Source organism: Gastrolobium bilobum, unplaced genomic scaffold, assembly GCF_033153095.1.
Source record: "Gastrolobium bilobum isolate Gb01-03AN ecotype WA unplaced genomic scaffold, APGP_CSIRO_Gbil_v1 utg25027, whole genome shotgun sequence".
In the NCBI taxonomy this organism is placed as follows: domain Eukaryota; kingdom Viridiplantae; phylum Streptophyta; class Magnoliopsida; order Fabales; family Fabaceae; genus Gastrolobium; species Gastrolobium bilobum.
This window is the reverse complement of record NW_026899751.1, coordinates 78,845-94,899: the sequence shown is the minus strand read 5'-3', so window position 1 is coordinate 94,899 and position 16,055 is coordinate 78,845. Positions and strand designations below refer to the sequence as shown.

The 16,055-nt window shown below is 36.0% G+C and overlaps 1 protein-coding gene across 1 annotated transcript; it reads left to right on the top strand.

Moving 5' to 3' along the window:
• The first annotated feature begins 15,204 nt into the window (after positions 1-15,204).
• On the top strand, positions 15,205-15,747 carry LOC133293223 (uncharacterized). Its single transcript, XM_061491759.1, has one exon. The coding sequence runs from the start codon at positions 15,205-15,207 to the stop codon at positions 15,745-15,747; it is 543 nt and encodes a 180-aa protein (XP_061347743.1).
• The last annotated feature ends 308 nt before the right edge of the window (positions 15,748-16,055 follow it).

The following is a 16,055-nucleotide window of genomic DNA, read 5'->3' as shown; positions in this document are numbered from 1 at the left end:
AGATAGATAGATAGATAGATAGATAGATAGATAGATAGATAGATAGATAGATAGACACACACACCGTGGAACATCATGGATCTGCAGAAGACTTATATTTCTACAAGTCAAATTGGCTCAATAGTGCAGACAATATCCCTTGATTGATGCTACAATAATGGATCAAGAACTAGAACCCTACTATTCCTAAGAGGCCCAAAATTGCACTATTGTCAGGTAACCTATCTATAAATAAAGGGTTAAGCCAATAAGGTACACAAATTCTAACTTTCTCTCTTAGTGCTCACTCTGTACACACCTCGTGCCTTGGCTATGCCGTCTATTATAGTGTACAATGATCCGCTATCTCTAAGGTATCTCTCTCTCATAGATGCCTGATTGATGGCACATAGATCCAATAGAACATATCAGCCACTGCCTAGATGCTAAATCCTATCCAAATACTCACTAACAAAAAGTGCACATCAACACTACTAAAATAAAAATACAACCAACATTAGAAATAGTTACAACCAAAAATAGCAATAAGCTAAAAAACATAAAATATATACTAATAGCCCCCCTCATGATGGAGAATGGATGTTGGATGGAAGCGGGGATTTAGTAAGGAGATCAGCAAGCTGTTTGGATGAGTGAACAGGAAATGTCTTCAAGTGGCCTTTAAGAATGTGCTCACGAACAAGATGGCAATCAACCTCTATGTGCTTCGTGCACTCGTGGAACTCTGGATTTGCTGCTATATGAAGAGCAGGCTGATTGTCACAAAAAAATGAAAAGGACCTGGTTGTAAAACATGAAGTCTTTAAACAGAGAAAATAACCACAACAATTCAGATATAACATTTGCAATTGACCGGGACTCTGATTCAGTTGATGACTTGGACACGGTACTTTGCTTCTTGGATTTCCAAGATATTACAAAATCTCCAATAAAAACACAAAAACCAGATATTGAACGATGACTATCAGAGCAAGCAGCACAATTAGAATCACAAAAAGGATTAATCTGGACAATTGATGAAGAGGAGAAGAAAATACCCTGACCAATAATGTTCTTCAAATAACCAAGTAACCGGTGAGCAGCCTAAAGATGAGGAACTCGAGGTGAAGTAATGAACTAGCTGAGATGATTAGCAGTATAACAGATATCAGACCTAGTGATGGTTAAATACAATAAGCGACCAATTAGCCAACGATACAAAGAAGGATCAGGAAGGAGGTCCCCATCAGTGGAGGAAAGTTTAAGACCAACATCAATGGGAGTGTTGCATGGTTTGCAACCCAAAAAGTCATAATCTTTAAGAATCTCTAAGGCATAATGACATTGGCAAACAAAAAAACCCTTAGTAGAGCGAGCAACTTCAAGACCAAGAAAATACTTCAATGAACCAATATTCTTCAATTTGAATTTGTTGTGGAGTACATCTATAAGAAGCCGCACTTCATTTGAATTGTTAGAAGCAACAATAATGTCATCAATGTATACCAAAATAGCAATGAAACAATTATCTGAAGAACGAACGAAGAGAGAGTTATCAGATTGTGATTGACGAAAACCAAGTTATAACAGAGTAAAGGAAAACTTAGCAAACCACTGTTGTGAGGCTTGTGGAAGACCATACAAGGATTTGTGAGGACGACAAATATCATTGGGAGGAAAAGATGAATGCTAAGAGGAGTAACTAGGACGAAGATGCATCTAAGCTTCTTCAAGGAGTTCCTCACGGAGAAATGCATTATTGACATCAAGTTGCACAAGAGACCAATTGTAAATCGCAGCAAGAGCAATAAGGACCCTAAAAGTGGACAATTTTTTCATAGGAGAAAAAGTGTCCATGAAGTCAATCCCTTCCTATTGAGTAAAGTCCTTAGCCACTAAACACGCCTTATATCTTTCAAGGGAACTATCTAAGTTGTACTTAACATTGAAAACCCACCTGCAGCTAACATCTTGCTTTCCTGGGGGAAGAGCGACAACATATCAAGTCATGTTGAGTTCAAGTGTCGAAAGTTCAGCTTTCATAATAGCCTGCCATTCTGGTAATTGAGATGCTTCAGAAAAAAAACTAGGCTCAAAATGAGATGAAACAGAATTGACAAAGGTTGCATGAGAAGGGGAAAGTTTATGATATGAAAATAGACAAAGGATAAAGGGTGGAGGAAGAGCAAATATAATCACCAAGGTATGTAGGAGATGACGAGCCCGTTCAGGACGTAAGGGAATTTGAGGATAAGAGATAGAGTTTGAGACATTAGACTGGGGGAGCAGCTAGAATAGCAAGGGAAGACGAATAAGGTAAACTGGAGAATTCAACGGTTAAAGAAGAAGGATTCGAATTCAGGGCAAAGGGAAATTACATTCAAAAAGTACAAGATCACGAGAAATCAAAGTGCAAATTGACTCTAAATCAAGGAGCTTATAACCCTTATAACTAGGTGGGTAACCAAGAAAAGTAACAGGTAAAGCACGAGGGGAAAATTTATGACAGGTCTTAGGAAGGGTAGAGTTATAACAGAGGAAGACAAAGACCCTAAGATGGTCATATGGTGGAGATCTATTGTATAGGAGTTCAAAAGAAGATTTGGAAGAGAGAAGATGGATGGAGTTTTGTTAATGAGGTAAATGGCTGTGAGAACACAGTCTTGCCAATATTGTAAGGGAATATGGGATTGAAAGTAGTGCACGAGCCACGTAAGAAGATGCTGATGCTTTCGTTCAACAACAGAGTTCTACTAAAGACGATCAACACATGAATGGAAGACTTGGATACCCTTAGAGGATAAAAAGGATGACAAGCTAAATTCAGGAGAATTATAAAACGAAGAGATTTAATGGGTAATCTATATTGATTGTGAACAAGATTATAAAAAAATAAAAAAAAATAGAGGAGAAATCAGACTTGTTACAAAGAAAGTATATCCACATAAATCGTGTAGCGTCATCTACTATAGTAAGAAAATAACGAGAACCTTCAACATAGGGGGTGTGAAAGGACCCCAAATATCACAATGTAAAAGATCAAAAAGGGATACAAATAACTTAGGATTTAAAATAAAGGGGAGACGTTTTTGTTTAGCAAGTGGACACTCAAAACAATTATACGAAGCATTCAAGTTTTCAAAAAAAAAACCAAAATACATTTCATGAAATTTAATACAGAAATAGAAAGATGCCCTAATTTAGAATGTCAAAGAACTAGGTCTTTTACAATCAAAGAAAAACAAAGGGGTTGGGGAACATAATCCGTTGAAAAAAGATTTGTAGTATCAAGGATGTAGAGGTCTCCATATCTTCTATTAATCCCAATGATCTTTGCCGAAGTATGGTTCTGAAAAAAGTAGCGAGATTAAAAAAAGTTAGCAATGATAGGGGAATAACGAGTTAAGGCACCAATCGAGAGAAGGTTGAAGAAAAAAGAGGGAACACAGAGAACATTAAGAAGGGTTAAGAAATCAGATATGGAGACCGAACTAACAGAAGTAACCCAACATATGGCCTATTAGGTAAAAAGACCAAAGAATTAGACGGAAAAGAGGAGAGAAGGAGACTAAGTGTAATGCGAACTTGGTGCCAGTATCCAAAAACCAACAAGAATGAGGAAGAATGAAAGTGGACTTACCGCTGAAACTTGCCACCGAAGGAGAAAACTTGACTACATAAGGAGTGGTAGACGAAGGAGACATTGCAGAATTTAAATGAATCAATGAAAGCAACTTATACTGGGTAAGAGTAAATGCAAGGGCAATTTGAGAGTTTGAGGGATTAGGGTTCGATATATTATTAAGGATGGGAGAAAATTATGGGTTACATGTATTTCCAGGAACTGAATGGATGGAATAGGCTTGGGCCATGTGTGAAGTGTTATTAGGCCTAGGTACTCTGGGCTTGTAGCCATGAGGGTACTCGTGAAGTTTGAAGCATTAGTCTCGTGCATGACCGGAAAGGTTACAAATAGGTACAGATGAGCTTAGAACAACGGTTGTTGTGAGTGCAGGAGACAGGGAGGTGGTGATAGAGTTAAGAATAGGGGTGTGGGGAACAGACTGAGTAGGAAGCAATACAGAAAGTTGGCGTTGGCGCTCTTCTTGGAGAATTATGGAGAAAACCTTAGCAAGTGACGACAACGAGTTGATCAACAAAATCTGAGCACCTGCAGACGAGAAAGAGTCATTGAGACCAATCATAAACTGAAGAACATGATCTTGTTCCCTACTGGTGCCAATTTCACGAAGAGCGTCATAAGTGCAAGAGCGAAGGGGAAGATAATCTTGTAACTCATCCTAAAGAGATTTCAGCTTTGTGTAGTAGTCGTTGACATCGAGAGAGCCTTCACACAGAGAAGATATATGTTGTTTGAGTTGAAAAATTCTAGGACCATTGGCCTGTGAATACCTTGTTTTCAAATCGGACCGGACCTCATAAGCATTAGAGAAATAAAGAAGACTATCTATAATGTCTTTGGTAACTGAGTTCAATATCCATGAAATTACCATGGAATTGCAATGATTCCAAGCAGAAAATAGGAGATTAGAGGAAGGAGGACGAAGAAAGGTACCATCGACAAAAACCAACTTGGTTTTCGTTGTCAAGGAAGGAGCATTGCAATGCCAGGAGCTAAGGTTGGAACCAAAAAAGGAATGAGAGACCAAAATTATACTGAGATGATCGCCACTCTGTAAGTAATAGGGACTAGAAGAATTGTCCATGGAAGAAGACGAACCAGAGGAAGAATCCCCTTGTGGTGTGTTGCAGACTCGGCAAGTGCATAGGTCGTACAAGTAATATAATGTATTAAGTAAGAGATCGTTCCCACAAGGATTATAATTCAATCACTAATTCACTACTTCGACTTAAGTTAGACAATCAATTGTGGATTTGTAACAAGATTTGATTTGAAATTTAAAATATTAAAACTAATTAAAAGACAAGAATAAAAACAAGAATTTAAAGATTTGAATTACTTGACAAAAAAGAACGTAGCTAGGGTTTCGATTTCCCTCAATCTCTCTATTATGTCTGAGTTCACTCTTTATATTAATCGTCCTTAATATCAATTCAATCGATTCTTTTAATTTACTTAGGATTCAATTTCTTGACACCCTAAATCTTTACAATCTTGCAAGAATCCTAGTTCCCCGAATATTCGCGAAGAAAATAAGTATTAAGTTCAAGAATCATAAGACTGCGCAAAACCCTATGTCTATCCCTAGAATTATAAGGATTACGATGAAATTGTCAGATAAGGATCATGCACCAACATTCCTATTGTCATACATTTACCTAGGATCAATCTACAAAATTCAAGCTCATAGAAAGCAATAAGAAAAGACAATTTCATTCATGATAAAAAGGAAAATTAACGTAAAGAATTATTCAAAACATATAGATAAAATTGAGTTCCATCTAACCCTAACTACTATAAGAACTTAGCCGGACATAGTGAAATAGAGAAAGAAAATAATTAAGAAAGTTCCCCAAAATTCCATATTAGAAAGGTGAATTCTTCAATAATTCTAGTGCAGGCTTGATTCTGATCCGTCTCCGACTCTCACGAACATGAACGGGTGTTTCCTCTGCTTCTCCTTTGCCTCTAATTGCAAGGAATTGTCAAAGAATGTCAAAAAGAACTCGTGCCCTAGGTGGATACTTGAATGGGCCTAAATTGGTTCGTACAAGGCGCATAAGCGTGTTGTTTGGCGCTTAAGCCTCGTTAAAATATGCATGTAGATTTATGTAGCGCGTTTAAGCGCAGGGATTGGAGCTTTAGCGCGCTCTTCGAATATGATTTTCTTCCTTTGTAGCGCGCTTAAGCCTGAGTTGGTGGCTTAAGCGCTCTATTGCGAAATCGGCAAGTATATCGTTTGTTCCAAGTAATAAAGTGATAAGTAAGATATCATTTCCTCGAGGACTAATGCACCAAGTATTAATTTAACTATTCCCTTTAAATTTGAAAAACTCAGTTTGATTTTAAAAATATTTGTTGATAGAAATTTAAAAACAGAAGTAATTAAAAGCATGCAAGAATTAATCAAGAATGTCAAAGAGATTATGAATAATTGAAATTGTAAAAGAAACTGCAGTCGGGATTTAATTCACCTCTGATCCTCCTTTATATTCCTAAATTGAATTTTATAACTAACTAATTTATTAGCTCAGATAATTCATTATTTTTCTATTAAATAATTGAACCCTAATGTCTTAGTGATTTCAACCCTTTAACCCAATTAGAATCCTTGTGTCCTAGTAATTCCTCTTGAATTAAGCATTAAGCAAATGAATTAAATGGGCAAGATGGAGGCTCAATCCAATGAAGACCCAAGAACCATAGACTTAACCCTAAAGGAACCACATCCATCTCGCGTGTGAACCATGGGCATCTCACCTACTTGGTGGACAAGCCAAAAGTGATTTAGTAACCAAGGAAACGTCATTACTGAGATTAGCAGCTCAGGACAACTTGACCTCCACATGAACCCAATGAATAAATGGTAGCTCCAGCTTGCCACTACGCCTACTAGGGCTAGCCTTACAACTTTTCTCGCCCAAGGAATAGCATGTGAAAGGCCACCATTCTCCACCAATAAGAATTGACATCGCCCTATAAAAGGCAGCATGAAGTAGGGCATACTTTCATTATAAATACAAAGGCATTTAGTCCAGGTAATCTATGTATCCTAGAATTCTTGAACTATAATGAATACTGAACTGATTTGAGCGTCGGAGTGCCTTGCAGGTATCCCCCCAGTCTCCTCACACTGCTTAGACATCATGGTTACAGATCAACCATCTCACCAAGCAATTCAACATCTCGGCAAGCTTCCTTGTCATCATCTCCTCTCTTCATCAACATCTTTCACCTTCAACAGTGTGTGGTCAGGCCCAACCCAATATTTGTTGAACCAATCATTGGCGCTGTCTGTGGGGATGATAAATTTCGACTCTCACTCCATATAAATGAAAAAGATGGTTGATACTCGTAGGAAGATGATAAAATCTCAGAACATATCCAAAAACAAGAAGCAGAAAGGCCAATCATCTCACAGGAGAAAGCCTCATCTGTGTCTCCAATCTTTCCTCAACAGAACAACCCATCGTCAATCCAACAAGTTATAGTTATGAATCACCAAATCCTTGAGCTTCTTAAGAAACAAGGCCAGAAGCTCGAAGAACAACAAAAAGAATTGCTAGAATTGAAGAGATTGCAATTTGATCATGAAAAGCATTCAAATATTGAAGAAAAATCTGATGAAAATGAAGGGTGGAATGAAAATGAGCGGAACAAAAAATGAAGCAGAACAATCCCAAAAGATCATGCTCCTTCACGAAGAAAACAAAAATGAAAAATAGAAATTCATCAACCTCATGTTAGCCATGTCGCTAACCACTATATGGACCAAAATTCTTATCAAAATCCAAAGACAGCATCTAAAGTGGCTCATCCTTTCACTTCATAAATCATGGACTTGGCAATCCCCAAGGATATTAAGATTACTACTGAAATGTACAATGGTAATGGAGTGCCACAAGAACATCTGGAGCAATTCCATACAAATATGATGGCCCGTGATATTCCAGATGTAGTAAGTTGCCGCCTCTTCCCAACCACTTTGAAAGAAGTGGCATTAAGATGTTATTCTACCTGCCACCTAACTCCATCAACAATTAGGAGGATCTCGCCAATCAATTTTTAGTTAGATTTACAACTAGCAAGGCTTAATATAAATCAACCTATGCTTTGAAAATAGTTAAATAGGGAGCTAGAGAGTCCCTTCAAAGAGATCTTGATCCCCAAGTCTCATTACATATCATTATAGATGGTCTCCAAGATGGACCATTCTCCACGTCTTTGGAAAAACAAAGTCCAAAGACCATTGAAGAATTACATGCGAGATCAGAAAAATTCATAAGTTTGGAAGATTATCAATAATCTCGCGACGACATAATTGAAAAACCCATAACCAATGTCTTCAAGTGAGATTTCAAGAGGAGGTTCAAAGATATTAAAAGTTTAGAGAATATACACCTCTGAACACATCCAGATCTCACATAATGAAAGAAGTTTTTCAAACTGGTTTTGTTAATGTCAGTAGACCAGCAGCAATAAAGAAGAAAGATAGTTTGGATGAAACTAAATTCTGCGAGTTATATGAAGATATAGGACATTCAACTGAGGAATGTTATGACCTTAAAAATAATATTGAAGCATTGATCCGGGAAGGCAAACTCAAAGAGTTTGTCGCTAATTGTAAGAAAGAAAAAATTCAAAGAAAGCGAGATAGGAGTTCGAATTAAGATAGGAATCCTTCTAGGATAAGTTACCGAGATAGGAAGAATTACAGACGAATAAACTGTCAGCAAGATGACCAATACAGAGAGAGATCTATGTGAAAGAAGACACAAAAATGAACAACCTGCAGCACAACGAGAGAACGATCGGCCTGAACTCCCTAATAATGTCGCTGGGGTATTAGGAACCATTGTAGGAGATGCTGCAGGCAGGGGAGAAACATACTCCCAAAGAAAAAGACATTTGAAGGCTATTGTGACGATAACTAATCATCAAAAGTTTCAATCTCACCCTAGGAGGAAGAGTCTAATATGTTTGGATGAAGATGACTATGGCGATATAGTGGCAGAACATGATAATCCTTTGGTCATATCAACTTACATAGCCAACATGCAAGTTAAAAGAGTTTTCATTGATAATGGTAGTTTTGTCGACATTATATTTTGGGAAGCTGATGGGACAAAATTTTGTTCCCATCCAAGGTGTTCTTGCTGCGGAACGCCAATCGTTCTGTCCCTATTGGTACTTTAATATTATAAATATTGTAGTAAATGCAATAAATATTGACTTTTTTTACGAAAAAACTATAAACGTAGAAAAGTAGGGAAAAAAGAGAGAGAAAAGAGAGATGAGCTGGCTTTTACTTTTACGAAATACTTTTCTTATGTTGTAGGAAAAAAGTTATCTTATGTTGTAGAAATAAAATTATAAGTGGGACCCACAGGTAAGAGGAGAGAGAGAAAAAAGAGTGGTGAGACCCAATACCTTTTTGTGTTTGTAGGAAAGTTGTTTATCTCATGTAAAATGAGATAAACATAACCCTTTACTTTTTTGATTCCACTAAATGTTGCTTTTTACATTTTGGCAAGGACCACCAAAAAGCACCTACTAAAAAGGACACCTCAGCCCTTATCATCAACTTTAAGCATTCTTCTTCATCAGATTAGAAAAGAGGAGACGTCCTCAATCCAACAACGTTGGGAACGACCTTAGATAATCACAAGAATTACACTATCTTCCCCATCCTATAAATAGGAGATCAAACGATGGCAAAAGTAGCAAGCATTTTCTAGAAAAATACCCTTGTCTTTTCTCTTCTTCATCAAGACTCCACACGATCAACGCTTCCTCAAGTCTCCATTTTTATCTTTCTTCTACTGATGTATTGAGTCTCTGTTTTTACTATCGTTATTTAGAGTCTATGATTTCTTTTCTTTTTGCTTCGTCTCCTTCAATATGTATATCGGGTCTATAAGATTGCAAATGGAGAAGATTTTGTTTGTATTTTCAATCATGTCTTTGAGCATGAGCTAATTTTCTTTAAGAATGGATAATTTGTAAAGTCGTTAAATCTCTGTAATTGAATCTAATGGATTTCTGTTGTTTAGTGCTTTAATATCTTGTATCAATGGAAATTGAACATAATCTAAGAAAGGAACTTCTATAAGGAAGATATTTCATATTGTTGAACAATAAGAGGAAGGTGATGAGTGTGGAAATACTTTAACCGGTTGCCCTAGGAATATGAAACCACCTCGTTCGCTAAAGTTTCTATTCTGATTAATTGTTGGGAACGAAGTTACCATAGGAATGTGAGATTTTGTATACTATTTTTGCATCTATTTATTTTATTTTAACTGTCATTCCGTCTATCATTTTACCTGTGTGTTTTCTTGAACTTGCTCAATTTAATTTCTGCATTTATCTTTAGAATATTTTACACCACAGAACTATTTGTTCCAATGATTTGTTGTTCTTCCTTTAACTATGAAGGATTTGAAATATATAACAACGCGGGGAATTGTTTTAAGTTAAACTAAACTATTTGTCATAGCGGGAATGCCACTGTGATACTTAGGAACGTGCAACCAGAATAGTGCAATATTATTTAACTCATTCTTTTTATTCTTTAATACAGCTTTGAATTCAATTTAGCAATACTTTCTCCGAGGGAACAATAATCTGGGCATAACACTCACATTTATTACTTGATTCGACTTTCGCTATTGGTCATCACTTAGGGAACAAAATAATTCTTCTTGGTGAATGTGAAGGAGGCCAACAAGTTTTTGGCATTATTACCGGGGATAGTATTTTGATAAGTGCCATATTTTAAGTTGTGTTCATTTATTGTTCATTCTTTTATTATTCTTTTTATTCCATATTTATTGATTCATTTGTTTGTTTAACTGTTAATATGATTTTGTGGTACTTTGGTTTATAAGTTTATCTCCTAGTTTGCTTGATTATTCATCTGATCCTAAAAGAACTATCTTTGATCTTGAACCTGAACGCACTCTCCACTATAGAAGAAGGATTCTAAGGAAAATAGAGAAAGAAAGAGATATGGCTGAGAACCATGAAAATGAAGATGAAGGAAGACCACCACCCCCACAACCACCTACGGACACTAGAGTTATACTTCCTCCAGTTATAGCCCCAAACTTTGAGCTTAAACTTATCATGTTTAACATGATTAGGGACACTAGAGTTTTCATTGGACTTCCAAGTGAAGATCCATACGCCCACCTCACTAATTTTATGGATATCTGTGTTAATTTTAGAGCATATGGTATTACAAAAGATGGGCTGAGAATAAGGTTGCTCCCTCATTCTCTAGGTTCAAAAGCCAAGAACTGGTTGAAACCCCTTCCTCATGGTTCTATACATTTGTGGGAAGAACTTTCTAATTGTTGAACCATAGGTTTCCAAGACCTTAAAAGTTAAGTTTTGATGATTACAAATCACTATCAAGTTCAACATGGAAGAACAATATGGAAGGCAATGCAACAAGACACAAATAGTACTAGAAGACCAAAGCAAAGTGCAAAATTGATAAGGCTACTCAAATGTGCAAAGTAAACCTAGAAGTCAAAATTTTCAAGTTTAAAGAAGGAATAGAAGACTCGAAGTATGAAGACAAAGAAGAATCAATGCTTATACTGTTTGTAAAGTTATTTCGAGTCTTAGGAAGTCTAGTATTGAATTTATTAAGCTTTAACTTGAAGATTGCATTAATAGGCAATAAACTCATGCATAAGTGACATATATGCTTTGATCATGCATACAAGATCATATGGAGAGTTGTTATATAAGTGTGAGACATGATCATACATATGCTAGAAGTCACTAGAAACCATTTAGAAATCATTTGGATAAAAAAATCAGCAGAAATATTTGTTTCTGATATGAAATATCGAATACTTTTTGAAAGTAATCGATTACCTAATGAAAAGTAATAGATTATCTGAAATCTTTGAACAAGTAATTGATTACATCACAAAAAGTAATTGATTACTATCTGTTATAAGTGACTTAAAGCTTAAGTAATTCAAATAATTAGATGTCCAACAACTATAAATGACTATTATCTCAATAGGGCACCTATATAAACACTTTTTAAGGGTTCTGAACATAAGAGTAACACTGAAAAACACCAGAACACAGAGAATTTGAATTGAAACTCCATTTGGTTTAGTTTTGCTTATCCTTGAAAAAAAGCTCAATTACTTTATCAATTTTTAATCTTTTTTTGATCTTTTTGAGAATTCTGAATGTGGGGAGACTACTGATAACTCTCTGATGGAGAGTTGTTTTTAGGCTTATATGTGATGTTTTGGTGTCATAATTGTGCATAATTCTTTTGATTTTACATTATTATTGCATGAATTCTATATTTTCATGATTTGAATGAGAAATATGTAAAGTGTGGATATTTGAAGATAATTAGAATGTTAGAGCCATTTATTTCCTTTGTTATTTTATTGCAGGTCAGAGTTGTAGCTTTGGAAAGCAGATCTGTAGCATTAGGGCTGAGGTAAGCAGTGTGTTTGATTGACATCAACACCAGCTAGCTGTTGGACCCAAGCCCAACTTAATGGAGGGAAGCTTCTTAGCGCACAAGCAAGTGACCTGTTCAGAATAATCACTCACAAATCTTCAACAAATCCTCATCAAGTCTTCAACAAATCAGAACTGAATCTCCTATAGATTCAAATCAGATCTGAAGTATATTTGGAAAGATTTGAAGAAGATATGCAGCAGCACCATGCTCTGTCTTAGGATCATATCTGCAGCAAAATAGAGCAGTATCTTCAATCACACCTAGAGCAGATTTGAACATGACTTGTAGTGGATTTGAAGACCTGATTGGAGCCCAATTCATCAGAATCTATAAAAAGAGGAAGCTTACACACATTAAAGAGGTTGCGAAGGTTCATACAAGGATTGAAACATATATCTCAGAGCAGTTAGAGAGAGAAAGCGGGGGAAACACTTAGATAGAATTTGAGGGTTTGTTGAGAGAGATCCAGCGAATCAAGGAGAGGAGCTAGGGTTCAATAGAGAGATCATTGAATTCGATAACTTTCTACACTATTTCGGCGACTGAGATACGGTGGATGATGGCGGAGCCCATGGTTGCTGCGAGAGCAGAGCTACAACAACATCCCTATTTTTCTTATCTTAGATCTAAGGAATTTTATTCTTTCTTTGTTGTTTCTTTCCATTCAAGTATGAGTTAATTTTTTAGGATTAGGTGATAAAGTATCCTTATTATGATGTAATCAGTTTGCCTAAACTTTGTTACATGATTGTCTTTTAGTTGTTTAATAAAGTGTTTACATTGTCTTTAATCTTGTTGATTCATCGAGAGAGAGCTGCAAGATACTTAGGGTTTGGGCTATAGAGATATAGATGAACTCTGAAAGTTATTAAATATTGTGGTATAACTAAGTAAAATTGGTTAATTGTGGGTAGAGAGATCATTCACACCATAAAATCACCCTGAACTTAAAGATTTATAACTATGTTGACCATAAAGATATGGGAACTAGTATACATGTATTGTTGGTGAGAGCCCTTGAATGCATTAGTGTTCTGATTACTGATTGGATGATTATTGTAGCATTGTAACTGCATTCTGGTGAATCTGCAATAATGGAGAAATTGATCCCAATCTACTTTTGAATACTTGAGAACTTATATTCTTGACTGCATTTTCTTAGTTAATTAGTAGTTTTAGCTTATTTTATTTCTTAGTTGTTAAGTTAGTCATTAGTTAATCAAAAATCATTATTGTTACTTCTATTACTTCACTCAGAGCCGTAGCTTTATTTAATCTCTGTGGGATCGATACTTGGACTCACACATCCACTTTATTACTTGTTGATACGTGCACTTGCGTATTTGTGTGATTAATATAATTAATTGCTAAATTGAACAACAATTACCCTACATCTGTTTGGATGAATTTGATTGTTGTATTTGATTGAACTCAAGTGGAGTGATCCAAAGGGTATTAGGTTAGGTGTGATTAAGGTGTGATCATAGACTTGTAAAATTCCTCTTGTAAATTGATATTTTCAAGCATCGGTTGGAAGTTTGATGATAGTGGATGATCGATCTCAGTTTGGATGTAGCTCTTAAGTGGTCAGACAGTGAACCAGGATAAATCTTAGTGTGATTCTTACTTTACCTTATCTCTTTGATTTCAATGCATATAACTCATTTTTTGGATTATATATGTTATATTGAATCCTTTTAAGGTAGAGGAATTGATAGTTTTTAGATTGATTTTATTTTTGAATGTTTTCTTGAAAGTGGTATACAATTACATTGTTTTTCTTCTATTTTCCCTTCTCTTTTTGATTCCACTATTAATCCTCTGAATTACATGTTATATGATATATTTTAATTCTATTTTTGGGTTAGGAAAAAGGTTTATATTCTTTAAATTTCACTTTGGTTGAAGATCTTTGAAAATGGATATTGTTTTTTATTGTTTCTTGTAAAAGAAGTTACACACAATTCACCCCCCTCTTATGTGATTGTTCAACCATATTTTCTTTTCACTAACAAATTTGTAGAAAGGTTCCTTCCCATGTCTTGCATTGTAGAAGTAAGCGCAAAGTTGTCCAACTTCCGCGTGTTCCATGATGAAAATTTGTACGAGGCATGAGAACAATACAAGGACATGATGAAGAAATATCCTAACCATTGAGTAGAAGGATGGAGAGTTCTCCAAACCTTCTATAAAGGTATAGACTATACATCTCAGTGACATCTAGATTTTTCCTCGAGAGGTAAATTCTTTAAAGATCCATATGATGATCGTTATGATATCATAGAAAATGTTGCTAACAGATGCCTTTAGTGGCCACCTGAGAGGGTCATTCCAACAAAAAGACCAGGAATTTTGGAGTTGGATGGTCAGACTTCCATAGAAGCACAACTGGCAGCTTGATTAACGAGATTAAGAGTTTGAACCTTGTCTTGTCTGTGGAGATTGCCCAGGTCAGATTGCCCAGGTCACTGCACCTGTAGTTGAACGTTGTCATGTCTATGGAGAAACCCACATATCATTTGACCGTCCACACACTAAACCAATGTGTTATGTAGAAAATTACAATGGCAGGAACATCAATAACTATCAGAGGGAGAACAACAATTATGCTGGAAGGAACAAAAATCAAAGCTATGGTAACTCTGAACAGAGAGATCAAAACTATAATCATTCTTAGAGACCACATAGAAATCAGAGATACTTCATCAGTAGCAATAGAAAACTCAGCAAAATAATGGGTGGAACAATGGAGATTATGATCAGAATATACCAAGATAACCAAATGCTCTGTTCCCCAAGGAAGAACAATGCTTCAGTTCCATAGAAAATTATATGAGGGAATCATGACATGGAATGATGCTATTGTAAGGAACATCAGACCCAGCTTAGGAAAATTACAGCTTCTCTTAGCTTAAGACCACCAAGTACATCGCCTGGGGATACTGAAACAATTTGGAAATTTTTTGAATCTCTTTAAACAACTTCACTTCAACATTCCCTTGGTAGAGAAGCCTTGGAGCAGATGCCAACATACGTCAAATTTATAAAGGACGTTCTGTCAAAGAAAAGACGTATGAAAAAGTATGAAACTGTGGCATTGACCCAAGAAAGTTACAAGTATATGACTAAACTTCCACTAAAGTTGAAAGATCGTGGAAGTTATATTATTCCATGTATTATAAGGAACACCTACCAAGGACGTGCTCTATATGATTTAGGAGCAAACATCAATATAATGCCTTCATATGTTTTCAAGCAATTAGCTATAGGTCCTGCAACGCCCACCACCGTATCATTACAGATGGCTAACAGATCTCTTGTTAAACTAGAAGGAAAGGTGGAACACCTGCTAGTTAAAGTTGATAAACTTATATTTCCTGCAGACTTCATCATCTTGGACTACGAAGGAAATGTTGACATTCCTATCATACTAGGAAGACCTTTCCTAGCAACTGGTGGAACACTTTTTAATGTTCAGAAGGGTGAACTCATCATGAGAGTCAACGATGAGGATGTCAAGTTTAACATGATGAAAGCAATAAAATTTCATGACGATGAGGAGGACATAGAAGAGTGTTCTGTTGTCTCCACTTTGAAAGTTGTCATCCTAGTATAATAGGAACATCAGTAGAGCAAAGAATATTGTTGGACGCATCTATGAGTCAGAGAATCAGCTTTGGGAAACAGAAGTAAGAGGACAGCTCAACCCTTATCATCAACTTCAAGCATTCTCCTTCGTCAGATTAGAAAAGAGGAGACATCCTCAATCCAACAACGTAGGGAATGACCTGAGATAATCACAAGAATGTCATTGTCTTCCCTATCCTATAAATAAAAGATCAAATGAAGGAAAAAACAGCAAGCTTTTTCTGGAATAACACCATTGTCTTCTCTTTTCTTCATCAAGACTTCACACGAGCAACT

What these genes read in the sequence shown, in the direction of transcription:
- LOC133293223 (XM_061491759.1), top strand. Translation starts at nt 15,205, where the DNA reads ATGAAAAAGTATGAAACTGTGGCATTGACCCAAGAAAGTTACAAGTAT.